Source organism: Bos mutus, chromosome 12 (genome assembly GCF_027580195.1).
Source record: "Bos mutus isolate GX-2022 chromosome 12, NWIPB_WYAK_1.1, whole genome shotgun sequence".
NCBI lineage: Eukaryota > Metazoa > Chordata > Mammalia > Artiodactyla > Bovidae > Bos > Bos mutus.
In genome coordinates this window covers 11,383,767-11,407,220 of record NC_091628.1, presented here as the reverse complement: position 1 = coordinate 11,407,220, position 23,454 = coordinate 11,383,767, and the positions used below count along the sequence as shown (strand labels likewise).

General features: G+C 41.0%; 1 protein-coding gene across 2 annotated transcripts in view; it reads left to right on the top strand.

Annotated features, from left to right (window-relative positions):
• The window catches only part of MTRF1 (mitochondrial translation release factor 1), a 42,481-nt gene extending 19,409 nt beyond the window's left edge, over nt 1–23,072 (top strand). The window contains exons 7-11 of one of the 2 annotated variants that reach the window (XM_070380243.1): nt 1,714–1,886; nt 5,929–6,046; nt 10,965–11,101; nt 13,797–13,895; nt 21,171–23,072. In XM_070380243.1, the coding sequence (XP_070236344.1) occupies nt 1,714–1,886; nt 5,929–6,046; nt 10,965–11,101; nt 13,797–13,895; nt 21,171–21,284 (641 nt within the window). In that variant the 3' untranslated portion in view covers nt 21,285–23,072. The remainder of the gene's footprint in view (nt 1–1,713; nt 1,887–5,928; nt 6,047–10,964; nt 11,102–13,796; nt 13,896–21,170) is intronic. The other variant, XM_005891839.3, reaches the window with a different exon arrangement.
• Nucleotides 23,073–23,454: the final 382 nt, after the last annotated feature.

Below are 23,454 nucleotides of genomic sequence, written 5' to 3'. Positions count from 1 at the left end.
TAGAGCACAGGCTCAGCAGCTGTGGCGCACAGGCTTAGCTGCCCCACGGCATGTGAGATCTTCCTGACCAGGGATGGAATCCGCGTCTCCTACATTGGCAGGCACTTGTCCTTAGCTCTAGAGGGAGACATTGTCTCCAAAGCTTTTTTATTTGTTTGTTCACTAAACAAATACCCTTAAAAATATATTCTGGAACAAAAGGGCAGGCAGTTCCTTGTTTACAAGATGTGCAGAAATGCAAGAATTTGATAAGGAATTGTTTCTCAACATCTCTGTAAACTCATGAGGTATTTCCTATCTCTGTCCATTGAAAAGGTTTGGAAACAATGACCAACCCAGTATTAGTGAATATCCCTAGTCCCCAAATATTGAAAACATTGAAATGTTATTTTCCTTCGAAAGGAACCAGGGGTTCTTGGAGAAATGGCTGAATCTAGGTCTTTTTTTTTTTTTTTAAAGTCACTCAGTCATGTCCAACTCTTTGTGACCCCATGGACTATACAGTCCCTGGAATTCTCCAGGCCAGAATACTGGAGTGGGTAGCTTTTCCCTTCTCCAGAGGATCTTTCCAACCCAGGGATTGGGCCCAGGTCTCCGGCATTGCAGGTGGATTCTTTACCAGCTGAGCCACAAGGGAAGCCCATAGAATTGGACTATCAGCCTTTTACAACCTCTGTGGTACATGAAGCATCAAACATTGTCAACACCATAAAAACAGACAGCCAGACATTGTCTGTCTCCTGTTGTCTTGCCAGAGTTCAATCTAGTTTCTGGATCCAGCTGCCCAGTAGCAGCCAGGACAGAGGGCAGAAAAGAGACTGAAGCATGCCAAGAGTATGCAGTCAGCAAAACCAAGCTGTGGGAAATTTCTATATGTCAACAGCCCTGATTCCTCAATGGATAACTTGAGATGGGTGATGAACTTATAGACTAGAGGTTTGAAAGACATATCAACTTTTTTAAATGGACAAGACTATACTGTAGTGCCTAGGGCAGCACATTAGGTAATAAAATTATAGTAGAGAAGGAAATAAAAAATACTGGTTACCTGAGAAAGGGAAGGGATTGTAGGAAAGGCAGGTCTATGGGAGGGCTTTGCAGGTGCCGGATAAAGTTCTTTTTCTTAATCTTGAACCATGCATTTGATTCATGTGGTTTTCTACGTCTGTATATTATTTTACAATAAAAATATTTTTTTAAACAATATGTTCAGTAAGAAGCTAGCTTAGGCATTGTGCTTATTTTCCCGCTTCACAGACAAGCAAGAATTAAATTTCAATAGATTTTGAAAGCTTGGGAGGACCTACAGAATTATTCATCATTATCATATTGCTGTGTTATTGAGCACTCATATATGGCACCAAATTAGCCTAAGATTGCATTGATTCAATGCAGAAAATGCCCCAGTATTCTTTTTTTTATAATACTATTTTTATAAAAGTGAAATTTGTTCATCATATAAAAACTTTACAACAAAAACACTTAAGATGAAAAACATGCTGCTGTTTGATTCTCCAGAGATAACCATAAGCCATCTTTTGGCATGTTCCCTATTACATACGCACATACTTAGGCTGGGAAACGTCTTTGGGATCTACTTTCTGTTCTCATCTCAGGCTCTGTGCTCACAGAGGCCTTTCATGGAGGCCATTTAAGGTCCTGGTCCCTTCCAAAGTAGAATGTATTATCACTCTGGAACATCTTTTTTCATAGGTGGGCTACATCACGCAGCGGCCCGAATTTCTGGTGATAACGTCTATAAGCACTTGAAGTACGAAGGTGGGATTCACCGGGTTCAGCGAATCCCCGAGGTGGGGCTGTCATCCCGGATGCAGCGTATTCACACGGGGACAATGTCGGTGATCGTCCTCCCCCACCCAGATGAGGTAACCCCCTGCAGGAACCCCGTTCCATTATCCGTGAAGATCCACCGCAGTTTCACTGTCCACGAAAAGCTCCTGTGCGTTCTACTTACAGAATGCTTCTGCACCCCAAACATGTGAACTTCTTTCCCCCCACGAAGCAGTCCCTCCATTCTCTGTGGACAAGTGACCGTCCTACAGTTCAGCTCACGTCTGACACCGTCTCCCTGGGGAAGTTCCACAAGCTGGACTCAGCCCCATAGGACAGCCGCCCCAGCCACATCAGAGCCAGACGTGAGACCAGGCTGTCTCCTGTGCTCCTGCATCTGGAGGGTCCCGTGACCCCCTCCTTAGTCTCAGTAATTTACTAAAGGGGCTCAAAAACACAGGAAAACAGTGTCCTTACTAGCGCGTGCATGCTGTTGTGTCCAACTCTCTGTGACCCCACGGACCTCTGTCCTTGGAATTCTCCAGGCAAGAATACTGTGGTGTGGGTTGCCGTGCCTTTCTCCAGGGGATCTTCCCAACCCAGGGATAGAACTCGAGTCTTCTGCATTGGCAGGAGGATTCTTTACCACTGAGCCACCTGGGAAGCTCATACTTACTAGACTACTGCTTTATTACCAAAAATATAGCTCAGGAAGGGCCAGATGGAAGAAACTCAGAGAACACAAAGACGTGTATCGCTTCCATACCCTCTCTAGGCTCGCCACCCTACCTTGCAGCATCACGTGGAAGTGCTCTGAACTCTGTGCTTGGGGACTTTTATGGAGTCTTCCATACATAGACATGATTGGTTAAATCAATCGACTTTGGGGATTAATTCAACCTCCAGCCCCTCTCCCCTCCCTGGAGATTGGGGTGGAGCTGAAAGCTCCAGCCCTCTAGTCCTGTGTTTGGTTCCTCTGGCCGTAAGTCCGCAAGCTGTGGTTATCCGGGGTTTTCCAAAGGTCACCTTATTAACATAAAGTCAACTGTGGCTCAGAGGGCTTGTTACGAATACCAAAGGACACCTTTGTCACTCTCATCACTTGAGAAAATATCCAAGGGTTTTAGGAGCTCTCTGCTGAGAACTGAACAATATATATTTCTTAGCATAAATCACAATGTCACAACTAATGCTTAGTCCAGTTAATAGTTTCCTCAGTCATCAAAAAGTATCTTTATAGCTATTTTCTTAAACCAGGATGCTATCAAGTTTCACTTATTGCAGTTTGTTGTTCTAACTCTTTATGCCTGGAACAGTCTTCCAACCTTTTTTTTTTTTAAATGACATTGATATTTTGAAGAGTCTAGACCTTTTGTCTTGTAGAATGTTCCACATTCTGGATTCGTCTGTTTCCTTATAACGCTCTTTAACTTGTTCCTTTATCTCCTGCATTCCATGAAAAGTTGTATTTAAATATTCCATTCTATTCAGGTTATACATTTAGAGCAAGAATACTTCGCAGGTGTCGTTATATTCATGTTGCGTCTCATCACAAGTCATAGAATATCAGATTGCCCCACTTTTAGCAAGGATCACTGTGAGCATTTAGTGAAGTTGGTGACCACAAAAAAAATCCTGATTGTGAAAGTGTATTTCTCCCTTTATAATAAGGGAATAATCTAAGTAATATAATAATATAGTAATATAAGTAATATATCCTATTCCAAACAACTTTTCTTCCATGGTCTTTAACATCCAGTAGTGATCTTTGCCTGAATTAGTTATTTAGTTTGGTGTTTCAAAATGATGATTTTCTGATTTCATCATTCCTTCTGCATGTATTAACTGGCATTCTTCACTGTGAAGAACTTTCCTCCCCACTACCTTCTCGCCTCCTTTCTTCTCTTTCTCTTTCCATTTTTATTTTACCTCATTGTAAACTCATATATTGAATTTTGTATGTTTGTGACTTCATTATAGACTTACAGATTTATTTTTTAAATTCAATAAAATATAATCACTATTGTTTTTCTTTTTGAAAAAATTGAGGTGTAGTTGATTTATACTACTATGTTTCAGGTGTACAACAAAGTGATTCACTATTTTGAAAGGTTGTTCGCCACTTATAGTTATTATAAAATATTGGCTTTCTTCCCTGTGCTGTAAAATATATCCTTATAGTTCATTTATTTTATACATAGTAGTCTGTACTTCTTACTCCCCTACATCTATTCTTCTCTTCCCCTTTTCCTCTCCTCACTGGTAACCACTAGTTTGAGTCCATTTCTTTTTTGTTATATTCACTGCTGCTGCTGCTGCTGAGTCATGTCAGTCGTGTCCGACTCTTTGCAACCCCATAGACAGCAGCCCACCAGGCTCCCTCGTCCCTGGGATTCTCCAGGCAAGAACACTGGAGTGGGTTGCCATTGCCTTCTCCAATGCAGGAAAGTGAAAAGTGAAAGTGAAGTCGCTCAGTTGTGTCTGACTCTTCACAACCCCATGGACTGCAGCCTACCAGGCTCCTCCATCCATGGGATTTTCCAGGCAAGAGTACTGGAGTGGGTTGCCACTGCCTTCTCCAGATCAGTCGCTCAGTCGTGTCCGACTCTTTGTGACCCCATGAATCGCAGCACTCCAGGCCTCCCTGTCCATCACCAACTCCCGGAGTTCAGTGAGACTCACGTCCATTGAGTCAGTGATGCCATCCAGCCATCTCATCCTCTGTCGTCCCCTTCTCCTCCTGCCCCCAATCCCTCCCAGCATCAGAGTCCTTTCCAATGAGTCAACCCTTCGCATGAGGTGGCCAAAGTACTGGAGTTTGAGCTTTAGCATCATTCCTTCCAAAGAAATCCCAGGGCCGATTGTCCAAAAGCAGTTATATTCACTGCTGCTGCTGCTAAGTCGCTTCAGTCGTGTCCGACTCTGTGCAACCCCATAGACAGCAGCCCACCAGGCTGCCGTCCCTGGGATTCTCCAGGCAAGAACACTGGAGTGGGTTGCCATTTCCTTCTCCATTGCGTAAAAGTGAAAAGTGAAAGTGAAGTCGCTCAGTCGCGACCGACTTGTGGCGACCCCATGGACTGTAGCCCACCAGGCTCCTCCATCCATGGGATTTTCTAGGCAAGAGTACTGGAGTGGCTTGCCATTGCCTTCTCCAGTTATATTTACTAGTGTGTTTTAATTTTTAGACTCCCTATATAAGTGATACTATACATATTTGTCTTTCTCTGTTTGACTTATTTCACTAAGCACAGTACCCTCCAAGTTCATTTATGTTATTGCAAATTGCAAAATTTCATTTTTTCTGGCCGAGCAATATTCCAGTGTGTGTGTGTGTGTGTGTGTGTGTGTGTGTGTGTGTGTGTGTGTGTGTGTCACATCTTTATCCATTCATGAATACTTATGGTTGCTTATGTATCCATTCATGGATAATTATGGAAGCAACTATGGTTGCTCCATATCTTGGCTGTTATAAACAGTACTGCTGTGAACATTGGGTGAATATATCTCTGTGAGTTAAGGTTTTTATTTTCAGATATATACCCAGGAGTGGAATTGCTGGATATGTTAGTTCTGTTTAGTTTTTTGAGAAACCTCCATGCTACTTTCCCCAGTGATGCACCAATTTACATTCCCACCAACAGTGTACAGGGGTTTCCTTTTCTCCATATGGTCCTGATGTTAGATGATAGCCTTTCTTTCTGATGATAGCCATTCTGACAGATGCAAGGTGATGCCTCACTGTGGTTTTGATTTGCGTTTCTCTGATGATTAATGATGTGGAGCATCTTTTCATATGCCTGTTGGCCACTTGAGTGTCTTCTTTGGAAAAATGTCTATTCATGTCTTCTGCCTTTTTAAAACAATATATTTTGTATCTAATATAGCTTTGTAGGATGATAGATAATAAAACTTTTGAAAGATTACATAACTCAGCGGTCTCATAAATCAGTGTTTAAAATAGCATCTATTGGAATAGGGTGTTTATGGTTCTTTCTTTGTTATAAGTTATTTCAGCTCTTAGTCAAATGGCTGTGATTTAAAACAGTACAGTTTATTTGAAAGACCTTGGGATCAGTTTAATATGTAAGTATTTGTTAAGTATGGAATTTACTCATGCTGTACTTTTGGTTCTAGGTCGATGTGAAAGTGGACCCTAAGGACTTGCGAATAGATACATTTCGAGCCAAAGGCGCAGGAGGGCAGCATGTTAATACAACCGATAGTGCTGTCAGACTCGTCCACATCCCCACAGGTGAGCTAGTCCTTTTGCCTTTGTACTTTTAACTCTTTTTTTCACATCTTATAAAACTGTTCGGCATTTAGAAAGAGTTTTATGTTAGTGTCTGTGTTCTTGCACAAACCCCTTAAAGATGACACTGGAGGGCCTTCCCTGGTGGTCCAGTGGCTAAGACTCCACACTCCCACTGCAGAGGGCCCGAGTTCAATCCCTAGTCAGGGAACTAGATCCCACGTGCCACAACTGAGAGATACTGCATGCCATGATGAAAGATCCTTCGTGCTGCAAGTAAGACCCAAAGCTGCCAGATAAATACCTAAATAAATAAATACATAAAAGATTTTCTGAAAAAAAAAAAAAAAGGTGACCCCTTTGAACCCATGACTGGGTCATGGGTTTGGGTTCAAAGTCTCCAGTGTGTTCATATTCCCTTCTGTTTGGACAAAGTCCCTCCTTGGCTGTGTATATACATATAAGAGTGAGGTAACTCTTAAACTCTTAAAAGAGTGAGTAACTCTCAGTGCATGGGCACCACTTACCCAGTAATAAGTTTCGACAGTCGGGGAGTGAATCAGCTTTTTTTTATCAGGGCCCCTGAAATGTCAGCATTTGTAGAACTTTTTCTCTTGGGTAGTTTTCTGCTAAGAAGGCTCACCCAGGACACACTTGACAGTAAAGTCAGGGTCTCCCCATTCAGTAAGCAAACTTTCACTTAATCGTCTTTTTCAGTCTTGTGCCTCACACTTGCCTTCCTTTGTACCTTTGAAGACTCAAGTCTGGAACTTTCCTTATTTAATTCTCTGAAGACTGTACCTTCTGCCTCTTACAGACTGAGGGAGGGGACTTGAAAATGTAGTTGTTATATAGACTTTCTGAGTCTAGTCCCCAAACGGTCAGCCCCAGTCTCTGGGAGTCCTCAGTATAGTGCTTCATAAAAGTCTTAAGGATCTATACGTATATCTTAAAATATAAAAAAATACAAGGAAACAGTTATTTTACTGTTACTTCTGGTTACTTCTGGGAGGCATGACATAGCTTCTGGCTTGGAAGGGGGCAAATGGGAGGTTTAAAGGGCATTTAGAAATATTCTTTGTGGCTCAGCTGGTAAAGAATCTGCCTACAGTGTGGGAGACCTAGATTCAGTCCTGGGTTTGGAAGATCCCCTGGAAAAGGGAAAGGCTACCCATTCCAGTATTCTGGCCTGGAGAATTCCATGGACTGTATAGTCCATGGGGTCACAAAGAGTCAGACACGATTGAGGGACTTTCACTTTCAGCAATATTCTATTTAAGCTGCGTGGTACATATATATTCTTTTACATTATGCATATTCTTCCCTATGTGGAGTATACAATTGACCCTTAAACAACATGGGTTTCAACTGCATTTTGTTGTTTAGTCACTAAGTAGTGTCCGACTCTTTAAAACCCCATGGACTGCAGCCCGCCTGGCTTCCCTGTCCTTCGCTATCTCCCAGAGTTTGCTCAAACTCATGTCCATTGTGTCAGTGATGCCATCCAACCATCTCATCCTCTGTCGTCCCCTTCTCCTCCTACCTTCAATCCTTCCCAGCATCAGGATCTTTTCCAGTGAGTCAGCTTTTCCCATCAGGTGGCCAAAGTACTGGAGCTTCAGCTTCAACAACAGTCCTTCCAATGAATATTCAGAACTAATTTCCTTTAGGATAGACTGCTTTGATCTCCTTGCAGTCCACGAGACTCTCAAGAGTCTTTTTCAACACCACAGTTCAAAAGCATCAATTCTTCGGTGCTCAGTCTTTTTTGTCCAACTCTCACATCTGTACATGACTACTGGAAAAACCATAATCTTTGACTCTACAGACCTTGGTTGGCAAAGTGATGTCTCTGCTTTTTAATACACTGTCTAGGTTTGTCATAGCTTTCCTTCCAAGGAGCAAGAGTCTTTTAATTTCATGGCTATAGTCACTGTGCAGTGATTTTGGAGCCCAAGAAAATAAAGTCTGTCACTGTTTCCAATTTTTCCCCTTCTATTTGCCATGAAATGATGGGGTTGGATGCCATGATCTTAGTTTTTTGAATGTTGAGTTTTAAGCCAGCTTTTTCACTCTCCTCTTTTACCCTCATCAAGAGGCTCTTTAGTTCCTCTTCACTTTCTGCCATAAGGGTGATGTCATCTGCATATCTGAGGTTGTTGATATTTCTCCCAGAAATCTTGATTCCAGCTTGTGATTCATCCAGTCCAGCATTTCACATGATGCACTCCACATAGAAGTTAAATAAGCAGGGTGACAATATACAGCTTGATGTATTCCTTTCCCAGTTTCGAACCAGTCCGTTGTTCCATGTCCGGTTCTAACTGTTGCTTCTTGACCTGCATACAGGTTTCTCAGAAGAGAGGTAAGGTGGTGTAGTATTCTCATCTCTTGAAGAATTTTCCACAGTTTCTTGTGATCCACACAGTCAAAGGCTTTAGTATAGTCAGTGAAGCAGAAGTAGATGTTTTCCTGGAATTCCCTTACTTTCCCTATGATCCAAGGAATGTTGGCAATTTGATCCCTGGTTCCTCTGCCTTTTCTAAAACCAGCTTAAACATCTGGAAGTTCACAGTTCACGTATTGCTGAAGCCTGGCTTGGAGAATTTTGAGCATTACTTTACTAGCGTGTGAGATGAATGCAATTGTGCAGTACTTTGAGCATTCTTTGGCATTGCCCTCCTTTGGGATTAGAATGAAAACTGACCTTTTCCAGTCCTGTGGCCACTGCTGAGTTTTCCAACTTTGCTGGCATATTGAGTGCAGCACTTTAACAGCATCATCTTTTAGGATTTGAACTAGTTCAGCTGGAATTCCATCTCCTCCACTAGCTTTGTTCATACTAATGTTTCCTAAGGCTCAATTGACTTCACACTCCAGGATGTCTGACTCTGAGTGACCATACCATCATGGTTTTCCAGGTCATTAAAATCTCTTTTATATAGTTCTGTGTATTTTTGCCACTTCTTTCTAATCTCTTCTGCTGCTTTTAGGTCCACCTTTTCTGTCCTTTATTGTGATGATCCTTGCATGAAAGGTTCCTTTGATATCTCCAGTTTTCTTGAAGAATTCTCCTAGTGTTTCCCATTCTATTGTTTTCCTGTATTTCTTTGCATTGTTTACTTAAGAAGGCTTTTATCTCTCCTTGGTATTCTTTGGAACTCTGCATTCAGTTGGGTGTATCTTTCCCTTTCTCCCTTGCTTTTCACTTCTATTCTTTTCTCAGCTATTTGTAAAGCCTCCTCAGACAACTACTTTGCCTTCTTGTATTTCTTTTTCTTTGGGATAGTTTTGATCACCACCTCCTGCAGAATGTTATGAACCTCCATCCATGGTTCTTCAGGCACTCTGTCGGCCAGATCTAATCCCTTGAATGTATTGGTCACCTCCATGCATAATCATAAGGGATTTGATTTAGGTCATACCTGAATGGCCTAGTGGTTTTCTTTTTCTTCAATTTAAGTCTGAATTTGGCAATAAGGAGCTCATGATCTGAGCCACAGTCAGCTCCAGTCCTTGTTTTTGCTGACTGTATAGGGCTTCTTCATCTTCGGCTGCAAAGAATATAATCGATCTGATTTCGGTATTGACCATCTGGTGATGTCCGTGTGTAGAGTTGTCTCTTGTGTTGTTGGAAGAGGGTGTTTGTTATGACCAGTGTATTCTCTTTACAAAACTCTGTTAGCGTTGATCCTGCCTTATATTGTACTCCTCCAAGGCCAAATTTTCTATATTCTAGGTATCTCTTGACTGCATACTTTGCATTCCAGTCCCCTATGATAAAAAAGACTTTTTTGGTATTGTTCTATAAAGTCTTGTTGATCTTCATAGAACTGTTCAACTTCAGTTTCTTTGGCATTAGGGGTTGGGTTATAGACTTGGATTACTGTGATGTTGAATGATTTGCTTTGGAAATCAACTGAAACCATTGTCATTTCAAGATTACACCCAATTACTGCATTTTAGACTGTTTTGCTGACTATGAGGGTGACTCCATTTCTTCTAAGGGATTCTTGCCCACAGTAGTAGTTATAATGGTCATCTGAATTAAATTCGCCCATCCTGTCCATTTTAGTTCACTGATTCCTAAGATGTCGACGTTCACTCTTGCCATTTCCTGCTTGGCCATGTCCAACTTACCTTCTTTCATGGACCTAACATTCCAGGTTCCTATGCAATATTGTTCTTTACAGCATCAGACTTTACTTTCAGCACTAGACACATTCACAACTGAGCATCGTTTCCCCTTTGGTGCAGTCTCTGCAGTCTTTCTGGAGCTTATAGTAATTGCCCTCTGCTCTCCCCCAGTAGCATATTGGACACCTTCTGACCTGGGGGACTCATCTTCTGGTGTCACATCCTTTTGCCAAGAATACTGGAGTGTTGTCATTCCCTCCTCCAGTGGACCACTTCTTGTTAGAACCACCTGGGTCTATATAAATGCAGACTTTTTTTCAATAAATGTGTATTTGTATTATAAGTTGAAACACCTTATTTAGATATCAGAATCTAGAGAGCCATCTACAACAATTACCGTCATAACTCATGTATAGTTTCTGTGTACTTCATCTAAAATGTTTTTCATTCTTTTCCTGATTAACCTTTCCCCCTTTAAAACGTTCCTCAGTTCTATCTTCTTTATCAGTTTTATTGTGATATAATAGACACCTCAGGGTTTCCCAGGTGGCTCAGTGGTAAAGAATCTGCCAGCAATGCAGGAGACACCTGTTTAATCCCTGAGTCAGGAAGATCTCTTGGAGCAGGAAATGGCAACCTGCTCCAGCATTCTTGCCTGGGAAATCCCATGGACGGAGGAGCTGGGTGGGTTGCAGTCCGTGGGGTCACACAAAGAATCAGACGCATCTGAGCAACTGAGCACGTGCGCACGCACTCTTTACCTCTGATCCCTGTTATTTTTCAGGACTTGTAGTGGAATGCCAGCAAGAACGGTCACAGATAAAAAACAAAGAAATAGCTCTGCGTGTGTTGAGAGCTAGACTCTACCAGCAGATTATTGAGAAAGACAAGTGTCAGCAACGAAGTGCAAGAAAACTACAGGTAAGATTTATTAGGTGAAATAACTTAATGGCTCTGTACAAGAAGCCATCATCTTGTATAGGAAAATGGAGTAAATATTCTTAATCTAATGGAAGTACCTTGGAGCGCTGGAAAACATGTTCATTTGTAAACAGCAATAATTTAATACGGTTGGTTATGGCTAAACTCAGACATGCCAGTTTGCAAATAAGGAGAGGAGATACGTATAAATTAAAAATTATTTCCCAGTTGTGTTCTGTGTTTATATCATAGTTATCTTTAAGAGGAAATCAGTGTAAAAGACAATTCTCTAGAAATTAAGAGACTTTACAGGTTTTTAATTTAAAACCTATGCTTTTATTATAATTTTATGTGGAATCAAAAATATATGGCATGCAAAAAACTGGTAATAGTGATTGCTTCTGATGTGTCTGGGAACAAAGACTAGAAAAGAGATTTATTTTTTGTTTATACTCTTTTCTACTTTTAAAATTTTGTACTATATACATTTATATTATTCTTTATACAAATATATACATAGATAAGTTTTAAGCAAAATGAATAAATGTCATTGTTTTAAGTAAACCAAGTGTTGTATGATTTTAACTTCTGAAAAAATAAAGTTTGTCTTTGAGAGAAACTGGAAGAGACAGTGGAACCCAGAAATAACTGTGTTTCTGTGTTATTTACAGGTAATTATACTTCAGTAAATGTGGGAGGTTTTGTGGCCTGTTAGGATAATGAGATTGTATAAAACTAAACATCAATTATTCTTTTCACATAGATGTCCTCGTCTTTCACACTTTTGCCCTTTTCATTTATTTCCCTTACTAACTTGCAGATAGTAAAAGTGCCAGAATAAATAATATATCAGTCTTAAACACTATCAGCTCTGCCACATTTAATGAAAGACATTAGGGTTTTTAAAAAAATATTTATTTATTTATTTGGCCGCACTGGTTCTTAGTTGCGGCATGTGGGAACTAGTTCCCTGACCAAGGATCGAACCTGAGTCCCCTGAGTTGAGAGCAGAGTCTTAGCCGCTGGACCACCAGGGAAGTCCCAGACACTGGGTTTTACTTGCCATTTGACATTTTGGCATCACACAGTGATTTTCAGAGTAAGTATTGGCGATCGGCCTGTTTTGCAGATTTGGGGGGTTGTATCTACTTCAGTAGTTTGGTTTGAAAGGCCAGAAAAGACCTTCTTGCCTCCCTTTGTCCATCTGTGTGAAGTTTTTTAGCAGATGTTTCTAATGCTTAGGAGTTTTTCTTCCGCCAGTATATACAGGAGCTTTTCTATGGGAGGCATTGTGCCAGGTTCTGAACCCTGGCTCCAGTTGGCACCTGAAGAGCTTTGCGGATGCTGAGATTCTGATATAACTGATCTTGGTGGGATCCTAGGCACTAATATGATACTTTGGCATAGTGGTTTCCAGACCTGGCTGGTTGCAGAATGGATGGCCTGGGGAATGTTTTAAAAATACATTACCCATAATTTAGTATTTCTTAGGTTAGGCTTTGGAATCTTTCAACAATTTCCCAGATACTCAGCCATACTTAAGAGTTTAGTTTCATACTGTTTGCTTTGTAAGTTGTAGGAATGTCTTTTTTTTTTAATCTTAAAAAGTGAAAGTGATATAGTTGTAACTTATATTGCATAGCAACTGTGCTTCAATAAAAAATAAATAATACAATAAATTGTCAAATCAAAAGTGAAAGTGAGTGAGACAGGATATTGTGCGCCTTGTATGTGAGGGAGGGAGGGCAGGTGAGCAGACGAGACTATAAATAACCACCGCCTAAGGTAGACGGGTGTGCCATGAAGAAGATTCCAGGTGCATGGGTTTTGAAGGAGGAAGATAACATATTTTTCATGTTGGGACCAGGAAAGTCAAGATGGTACGAAAGTGCTAGGAAGCGCATCCCTTGAGGTGATGTTTTAGCTGGGTTAACAGACTTGCACATAATAATGAAATGGCATACTAAGTGGAATTTTTGAGGTTCACATATTTTCAGAAATAATTTTGGGAAAGTTGGCCACATTATGAAGTACAATTGAATGCTGAGTTGAGTTGTGAGTGCTTAGTAGTCAAGGAGCCAAAGAAGGAAATTGACCAAAAAACCCAAAACACTGTGCTTTAGGAAAACTAAGCAGGGCAATGCAATGTAAACAGGGAAATGGAAGATTAATTTTTACAGGAATGTAGTGAAAGTCATGAGCCCTTGAATGATAATAAAAATGGCAAGGGCAGGATATAATAAAAGACCCTTGAATCCTTGGGAATTGGGGAGAATTGAGATGAGCTGAAGGTCCTTTCAGTGTCTATATCAAAGCCTGCCAGATAGTCAGCCCCCATGAAATGTCTGTCAAAGTGTATAGGATGTCAAGTTCCCTACTTAGGTCAAAAGAAACATTGTGGGGTCATTTACAGAAACCACAGGAAGAACTGACTGATATAGAAAGATAATTTGGTTTTAAATATTTGGGGTTTGAGGTACCAAAGAAACATTCATTCTTATCCCATAACTAAGCTTTACAAAACTGTAGTCTTCAACAGTAAGTTCTGCCCATTCTTATTCCTGGTCACTTTGTATCTTGGAATTTAGAAAATAATTAAACTGTTAAAATAGAAAAGTAATTTGCAAGCCCTTTTTCCATTGTGATAAAGATAATGATAAAGTTAAAATATGAATTGCTTTTTGTTATGGCACAGGTGGGAACACGAGCGCAGTCAGAGAGAATCCGGACATATAATTTCACCCAGGATAGAGTCACTGACCACAGGATAGCATATGAAATTCGAAATATTAAGGTAACAACACTGAGTATGTTTCATTTGCCTTTGATTTTTGAAGAAAGTACAGTCAAATTCTAGAGTAATTTTTGAAATATTACCTTTAAAATATTACTGAGTTTATGTTAGTATCCCAAATCTGCAAACATTTTTCTTAGTTTGCTGATAAGAAATACACTCTTTGTGCCAATATGAAAAAGCTGTCTTTTAAATTCAAAATTCTGTTATGCAATCACAGTGTATTAATGGATTTTCAATATGTCTATCAATTTTCTATTGCCGTATAATGAGTAACTGCAAATTTATTGCCTTAAAAGAATGCCTATTAATCATCTCAGTTACTGTATGTCAGAAAAATCCAGGAATGACAGAGCTGAGTTCTCTGCTCTAGGTCTCACAAACCTGAAATCAAGGTGCTGGCCAGCCGGCCTGCCTTTGTAGAGCTTGGAGTCCTCTTCTGAGCTCATGTTGCTGGCAGCATTCTATTTCCTTGAGTTGTAGGATTGATTGTAGGATCTTCTTGCTGGTCATCAGCTGTGTGCCGCTCTCAGCTCCCAAAGGCCGCCCACAGCTGCTTGCGGTCTAGTCCCCTCGATGGGCCCTTTCCCACTGAAACTCTTGCAGAAATGGCCTTTTTAAGGGATCGGCTGTTTAGGTCAGCCCCACCTGGAAAAGCATCACTAATCAGTCATCTGATCACTGGAGTGATCATCATCACAGCTTCTGCCTGCTCTAGAGGAAGGAGATTTTGCCAAGGTGTGGACTCCAAGGGGCATCTTAGAATTCTGTCTGCCACGATGTGTATCATTAGATTCAGGTGTTCAATGATGCTTTCAGGAAAAAGACCCTGTCAGTTTGTTTTGAACATTAACCTAACTAAATCCCATGTCACCAGGATCATTGACAGTAATCCATTAACGACAAAGCACAGAAAAAAAATTTTTTTTCTTCCACTGAAGGGGAAAATAAACTGGTTCCCATAAAGGACTACATGGAAAAGGCAGGAGGTAGAAGGTTTTGATCCTTGTCCTGGCTACCATGTGATACCTCGGGCTTCTTTCACTTGATTCTGTCTCATACACAGAATTAAAGTCCTGATTTTACAGAAGAAATATCTATGGTTTTAACATATTTAGAAATTTCTGTGTTTCTTAGGCCATTTCCTCTGTCTTCTCAGCAATTTCAGGCCGTCTTGCATAGGAACATAATAGCCTGTTGAAAAGGAGAAAATATTTACCAACTTCCCTTTCCTCAGGAAACACACAGTAATAATACCCAAACACGTTTGGTCATGCTGTTCTAGTTACAACATCATTTTTCAGTTGTTTTTCTTACAGTGGTGATGGTTTACCATGAGACAGCTACATTTTTGTGACCAGTAATATTTTTTAGAAGGGCACACAGGTGTTCAGCAGTGCATTCAGTCATGAAACAGAGGTTAACTGGTTTTTATAGTTATAAAATATATGCTGCTGCTGCTGCTGCTGCTGTGTCGCTTCAGTCGTGTCCGACTCTGTGCGACCCCACAGATGGCAGCCCACCAGGCTGCTCTGTCCCTGGGATTCTCCAGGCAAGAATATTGGAGTGGGTTGCCATTTCCTTCTCCAATAACTTTGGCCTAAATACTAATATGTTATTACTAAACTAGAATGCCAGCCTTAGAAAGAACAAGGACAGTCATATTGGTATGCTCTACTAATCACTAACCAACTTAAAGGGAAAGAAAGAAAATGCTCCATATTAGTGAAGGGAAAAGGCTTGAAAATGGTATGAAAAAAAATTGTTGAGGTAAAACATTAAAATCTGTGGAGAAGGGAATGGCAACCCACTGCAGTATTCTTGCCTGGAGAATCCCATGGACAGAGGAGCCTGGTGGGGCTACAGTCCATGGGGTCGCTACGTCCATGACTTAGTGACTAAACTACTCAGACTCTTAAGGTAATTTCATTGTTGGTAACCTGATACTAGGATGTTTTCCATATTACTCATTTTTTTTGGTCCTAGTTGAGACAGAATCTCATCAAATCCTGACATCTCTCCTGCGGGAGAATGTCCCAGACCAAGGGGGTGGGCAGGTCTTGAGGTGAGAGCAGTTACTAAACAGAACTCCCTCTGTGCTCGTTCTGGTATCGAAGAGGCAAGATAACTGGCAGCAGGGTTCCTTCTCAGGATCACGTTTGCTGCCACATCAGTTAATATCAGAGCCCTTTAATCTGGAGGTGATACTGTAACTTGATTGCACTAATTCGTTTTTCATTATTGATAGCTGTTTGATTTACACCCTCCCACATACAGTCCTGGGGACCACTGTAAACCTCTCAGACGACTTGTATTTTTGTAGCACTACGAGATTTATTTACATCCCTATAAAGACAACTGTGAAAATCACTCAGTTGTGTCCAGTTCTTTGTGAGGCCATGGACTATACAGTCCATGGAATTCTCCCGGCCAGAACACTGGAGTGGGGGCCTTGGACTTTGACAGACATCCTGCTGTGTGTTTGAAACAGGAAAGTCAGAGTATTTCCTGTGTGTCAGCCTTCCCAGGTAGCGAAATGCAGGAGCAGGAAAGTCTGCCTTTCGCCACACGCACAGCCACTGACCCGGAGCGGAGGCTGTGTGGGCAGTGAGTGGCACCCATGTGTGGCTTCCAGCTCTGCTGCCGGCGGGGCTCAGAGCGGCACAGAGGGAGGAGGGTCCACGACCCTCAGCCACCCGCCAGACTGAAGGTCGGAAGCAACTTGACGTAAAATTCGGCAGGATCTTCCCTCCCCTAGCCCCTTCTCTGTTAGACCTATTCACTTACAAATGGTCGCTTTCAAGGCTGAAAGATCTGTTGCCTGAGGCGAGCAGAGAGCTTAACCTCCAGTTTCTACACCGATCTCAACCCTGTGGTCTCTCAGCCATCTGTTGTGTGAGCTACTGAAGTGACCTCTTCCTCCCTCTGATTGGAAGCTCACCTGGCAGTTTTTGAATTAGAGAATTCTTATCTCCTGCCTTGTCACTTTGGGAATTTTGAATTTCTTTGCTTTTGTTTTTAAGAAGTAACCTAAAATTTCCTACAACACTAAATAAAATGGTACTGGTCCTGTCCTTCAGAAAAAAAAAAAAAAAAATTAAAATCTGTACACAGGACAGAGAAAGAAACTAGTCAGACTGCATGATTTAGGAACTGAAGAGTTGTATTGGTTGCCCAAAAGTTTGTTCAGTTTTTCCATAACATGTTATGGAAAAACCCAAATGAACTTCTGGGCCAACCCAACAGATGAGGCAGGAAAAGTGACAAAGGCCTTAGCCCCAGGGTAGCTGCTGTAGGACTGAGTGGAAAGGAAAGAAAGTCGGCGCCTGAGGGTCTCTGCTCAGCCCTCCTCCGCCATTCTACAGCCAGGCCTCCTCCCTTCTCCATGCACAGAGCTCCTCATGGAGTGGCTGTATTCTTCCAAGATCATGATCTTGACCCAAGACAATAATTGGTTTGTTTGGTAAGGAAGTCCAGACAAGCCCCAGTCAATGAGCTTCTTCCCAGGATTTTTAATTAAGAGACAAATATGCTCCTTCTCTCTCGGTGGATGAAGCTGAAATATGTAAAGCTTACAAGAGGTTAGAAGCCGTATTTCCAGCCATGGCGAGCAGCAGTCTTCAGTGAGGGAACACTGGAAGCTCATATATTGATATTTTATTTTTTTTAACAGGCATTTATTTATTTGGCTGTGTCAAGCCATAGTTGCAGCACACGGGATCTTCTTGTGGGCTCCAGAGCACATGGGTTTAGTTGCCCTGGGACGTGTGGGATGGTAGTTCCCCCAGCAGGGATTGAACCCGTGTCCCCTGCTTTGGGACGGGGATTCTTAACCACTGGACCAGCAGGGACATGCCACAGCTGATGTAGTGAAAGGAGCAAAACTGGGAGAACGGGATACAGAGAATCCTGATGGTATTGTTAGTGATCGGGGTTCTTGGCCTTCCCTAATCAATAGAAATTGAGTAGCCACCAGATTAGGAATTCAGGTAAGGCTTCATTCAGGCCCCTGCTGCAGCGCAGTTGGGGCAGGAACAAATAACAGGTTCCCATACGTACTCTCTTCTGGATGCAGGGATGAGCTTACTTTTTATGTGGGGTGAGGGTAGGGGTGGCTTAGGTGTTTTGCCCACCCCTTAGGTGGTGGTATGGTGTTATGCACAGTACCAAGCTTTTTTTTTTTGCTCCAAGCCCCTCAAAAAATTGGGTTTTTTGGTCTCTTTGTATCTTTTGGGTCCAGAATTTGCCCCAGCTGCCCATGCACACAAGTTATTTTTAGGCCCATACAGTTTCTTTGTATTCTGTTGAGAGGTGTGTCCAGTGCAGCCAGCATCGCAGCACTGCAGCAAAGGGTCCCAGCCCCCAGGCCTGTCTCAGTATGAATTCCCACGTAATTTATACCTGAGGCTTAGCTTCATTCCCAGGGTAGTAGCAGTTCAGTTCAGTCGCTCAGTCATGTCCGACTCTTTGCGACCCCATGAATCGCAGCACGCCAGGCCTCCCTGTCCATCACCAACTCCCAGAGTTCACTCAGACTCACGTCCATCGAGTCAGTGATGCCATCCAGCCATCTCATCCTCTGTTGTCCCCTTTTCCTCCTGCCCCCAATCCCTCCCAGCATCAGTCTTTTCCAATGAGTCAACTCTTCGAGTGAGGTAGCCAAAATACTGGAGTTACAGCTTCAGCATCAGTCCTTCCAATGAACACCCATGACTGATCTCCTTTAGAATGGACTGGTTGGATCTCCTTGCAGTCCAAGGGACTCTCAAGAGTCTTCTCCAACACCACAGTTCAAAAGCATCAATTCTTCAGCACTCAGCTTTCTTCACAGTCCAACTCTCACATCCATACATGACCACTGGAGAAACCACAGCCTTGACTAGATGGACCTTTCTTGGCAAAGTAATGTCTCTACTTTTGAATATGCTATCTAGGTTGGTCATAACTTTCCTTCCAAGGAGTAAGCGTCTTTTAATTTCATGGCTGCAATCACCATCTGCAGTGATTTTGGAGCCCAGAAAAATAAAGTCTGACACTGTTTCCACTGTGTCCCCATCTATTTCCCATGAAGTGATAGGACCAGATGCCATGATCTTAGTTTTCTGAATGTTGAGCTTTAAGCCAGGGTGGTGGCAGTAGCCTTGTACATTCCTGCCCTTGGGTTCTCTGAAGTCAGCCTGAAATATGTTTATTATGAATTCCCTTGTAGATAATTTTCTTTTTAACTTACCTAAGTTGTAAGCTCAGATTACCATGTAATATCTGAGCCACTTCCCTGGGGGCTCAGTGGTAAATTACCATGCAAGCAGGAGATACAAGAGATGTGGGTTTGATCCCTGGGCAAGGAAGATTCTGTGGGTCAAGAAATGGCAACCCACTCCAGTATTCTTGCCTAAGAAATCCCATGGACGGAGGTGCCTGGAGAGCTACAGTCCATGGGGTCAGAAAAGAATCGGACACGACTTAGCGACTAAACACCACCACCATCATGTAATATATTATTTTGTATTTTTATTCTGTTTCTGAAAGTCCCTGTGCAGATTGCTTTCCACCAGCCTATCTCCTGTCCTGTATTCCAATTACACTGGAAATTTACTCTTGCCCTGGGTGTTCATTGCACTGTTTCCATACCTCTCTTCATACTCATTCTTTTGACTGAAGTGCTCTGTTTGTCTCTATTTGGAGAAATACTGTTCTCTTTTTAAGATCTAATTCAAAATGTTCTTCTTTTTTTAAAAAATTTCTTACACTGTATTATGCTTATGTGTTACCTAACTTTCCCACTAGATTGTAAGCTTCTGAAAGCTGGAAACTACAGCTCCCTCATCTTTGATCTTTTCCCTGGTGGCTCAGAGGTTAAAATGTGTGCCCGCAATGCGGGAGGCCTGGGTTCAGTCCCTGGGTTGGGAACATCCCCTGGAGAAGGAAATGGCAACCCACTCCAGTATTCTTGCCTGGAGAATCCCATGGACGGAGGAGCCTGGTGGGCTACAGTCCACGGGGTCACAAAGAGTCAAAGACACTTTGACACAGAGACTTAACTAGCACTCTGGTTAATCCAATTGAACTCTAAATGTGATGTGATTATCAATAAGAGTAATGACCCTTTTAACATAATTTTCAGATGATTAAATCACACTGGCAATAATCATAATAATTTGAGCTTACAGGGCACACTAATTTTATAAGCAATTTTCAAATTATGTTCAAAATGGTATATAAATCAGTTTTAAAATTTCATCAAGTTTAATCGACATTTTACTCTATGCTAGTGTTTTGTAGAATACAAAGATAGTAAGGCATATCTTTCCTCCTACAGTTTAATTTGAGAGATAAATGTGTACACTTAATCTGAAATTGAACTTCAAGACTACTCAGGAAAGACTAAATATAAGAGTAGTTCATGCCTACATCTAAACTTTAAATGGTCTGTGTTCCAAATGTCAGTATTAAAATATTTCTGTTAAGTGAATGTCTGGATTTTGAGCATTTCCAAAAGAGGAGACTCTGCTAAATCACTAATTCCAACAACTCTGTTACACAGAAACTTTATAACACAAGAAAGGTGCTCAAAGTCATTATTTTACTCATTTCTACTTCAGGGAGGACTGCTGGGAAGTCTTAACTGAAACAGTTTCCACCCAGTGGAATTATTTGGAGGTTTAATAAACGAGGGTTTTTTCCCTTCAACTTTTAATTTTGACAGTTCAAGCACACATGTTTAACAATTAGCTCATATATATATTCCTAGACCTGGATGGAACCTTTGTTAATACTTTGCTATTCTTGCCTTCTCTTCCGCCTCCACTTCCTCTATGTATACACTTGTGTTGCCGCTGAACCACTAGAAAGCAAGTTGTAGGACTCAAGACAATGTCCCCTAAATATTTCAGCATAAATATTTTTCAATACACAGGACTTCCAGATTTTAAAGCCAATGTGTTCCTAATTTAAGAAAAAACAGAACTATTATAAAGCACTTCTGGATTAAATAATTTGAATTTGGAAGATTGGCTAATTTAAAAATGCTAATTTAAACTATTTAAGAAAGAGTATAATTCCATTTACTTAATTTTTAGATTCACTTTTTACATAAAAAGTCAATATTAACTAGGGAATCCTCCCAAGTTAGCAATTGTGTTCATTACATTGTAGATTAGTAATCGTTTGTTGCTATTAAATAATGATTTTAAAGAAACAAAATACATAAATTCTTAATTCTTTGTTGTGTTTCTATCTAGTAATCAAGTTTTCATGATAACTGTCTTTTACCAGGAATTTTTATGTGGGGAGAAGTGCTTGGATCAGCTAATTCAGAGACTGCTTCAATCAGCGGATGAAGAAGCCATTACTGAATTTTTGGATGAAAACCTTAAATCAGTCAAATAAAGTCTGATTTATAATTTATTATTGTAGAAATGAAATGAGCCTACATCAAGAAGTAGACCCAAGCAAGGAAGTCTTTTTGAAAGTTGATAAAGTGCAGCTAAAAATACACAGTACTCACAAAAATATTTTTTTAATGAATCAAGTCACGTTTCTTGACCTAAGAGTTTTATTTTAGGTTTCCTGTAAAGTACAGTCCAACTCTTCATGTAGAATCTAAGTATGCATCTTCAGAAAGAGACAGTATTGAGAATTGACTGTGTGATTTAGAGCAGATCATTTGTTCTCTGTATATACCTTTTTTTTAAAACCATCTATAAAGTACTTTTGCCTGGAAAATCCCATGTACGGAGGAGCCTGGTGGGCTGCAGTCCATGGGGTCGCTAGAGTCGGACACGACTGAGCGACTTCACTTTCACTTTTCACTTGCATGCATTGGAGAAGGCAATGGCAACCCACTCCAGTGTTGTTGCCTGGAGAATGCCAGGGACGGGGAAGCCTGGTGGGCTGCCGTCTATGGGGTCGCACAGAGTCGGACACGACTGAAGTGACTTGGCAGCATAAATTAATTTAAATACATTTAAAATCTATTACTTCAGGACTTTCCCCATGGTAGAATCTAATGATATAAACTTATAAACTTCCTTAAAGACAACGTACTGTTATTCACGTCAGTGTTAGGACTTAAACTACTACTTTTAAATAAAATAAATAAAAGTTGTGAAGAATATGAGTCGATAACGATGAGCACTAGTATACAGATGGTCGAGCTCTGTGAGGGCTGAATGAACTCTGTACTGTGCAAACTACAAGTCAATATTTAAAGCAGACTCTCTGGCTTCTGTTTCTTATTGTTCTGACTTCATAAGCGTTCACAAATGTGGTGTGATGTGAGTAATTCACTGGGGCCGGTTTTGTGCTGTGACATGTAAAACCTAGTCCTTACCTTAGAGAGCTTCCAGCTGAACAGGGAACCAAAATATGTCACCAGCCCTAATTCCGAGTAGCACACTGTATTTAGTAATCGTTCTCAGGAAGCTTTTTAAGTAAAAAAGAGAGTGGTTGTTATTGTAGACAGTTCCTCAGAAAGGAACTATATGCCAGAAAAGACTGGTTAAAATAGACTTTTAGGACCAATTGAATTATTTGGAAATAAAGATGAGAGGAAAATTTTCTCTGAAGCTTTTATTTTGAAAATCGAGTACTCAGAAAAGTTTTACACATAATTTTAAATAACGAGTTCAATGAATTGTCTAGATTCAACTATTGTTAATATCTTGTCATATTTGTCTTTTCTCTTTCTCTGATTCATACACATACAGCGGTTGTTGAACTATTTAAAAGTTTGTTATTTTTTTTTTTAATTTTATCTTTTGGATGCACTTCACAGCATATGGAATCAGTTCCTCAACCGAGGATCAAGCCCAAGCCCCCTGCATCGGCAGCATGGAGTGTTGACCACTAGGGAAATCCCTGGACTATTTAAAAGTTAGTGTCTGATCTTATAACACTACTAAATATTTTATCACATCCTAAGAATAAGGGCATTCTCATACAAAATTATAACTCTTTATCACACTGAAAATTGGAAATGTTAGTTGCTCAGTCATGTCCAACTCTGCGATGCCATGGACTGTAGCCCAATTCTTCGGCGCTCAGCCTTCTTCACAGTCCAACGCTCACATCCATACATGACCACTGGAGAAACCATAGCCTTGACTAGATGGACCTTTGTTGACAAAGTAATGTCTCTGCTTTTGAATATGCTATCTAGGTTGGTCATAACTTTCCTTCCAAGGAGTAAGCATCTTTTAATTTCATGGCTGCAGTCACCATCTGCAGTGATTTTGGAGCCCCAAAAAATAAAGTCTGACACTGTTTCCACTGTGTCCCCATCTATTTCCCATGAAGTGATGGGACCAGATGCCATGATCTTAGTTTTCTGAATGTTGAGCTTTAAGCCAACGTTTTCACTCTCCTCTTTCACTTTCATCAAGAGGCTTTTTAGTTCCTCTTCACTTTCTGCCATAAGGGTGGTGTCAACTGCATATCTGAGGTTATTGATATTTCTCCCAGCAATCTTGATTCCAGCTTGTGCTTCTTCCAGCCCAGCTGGATGTACTCTGCATATAAGTTAAATAAGCCGGGTGACAATATACAGCCTTGACGTACT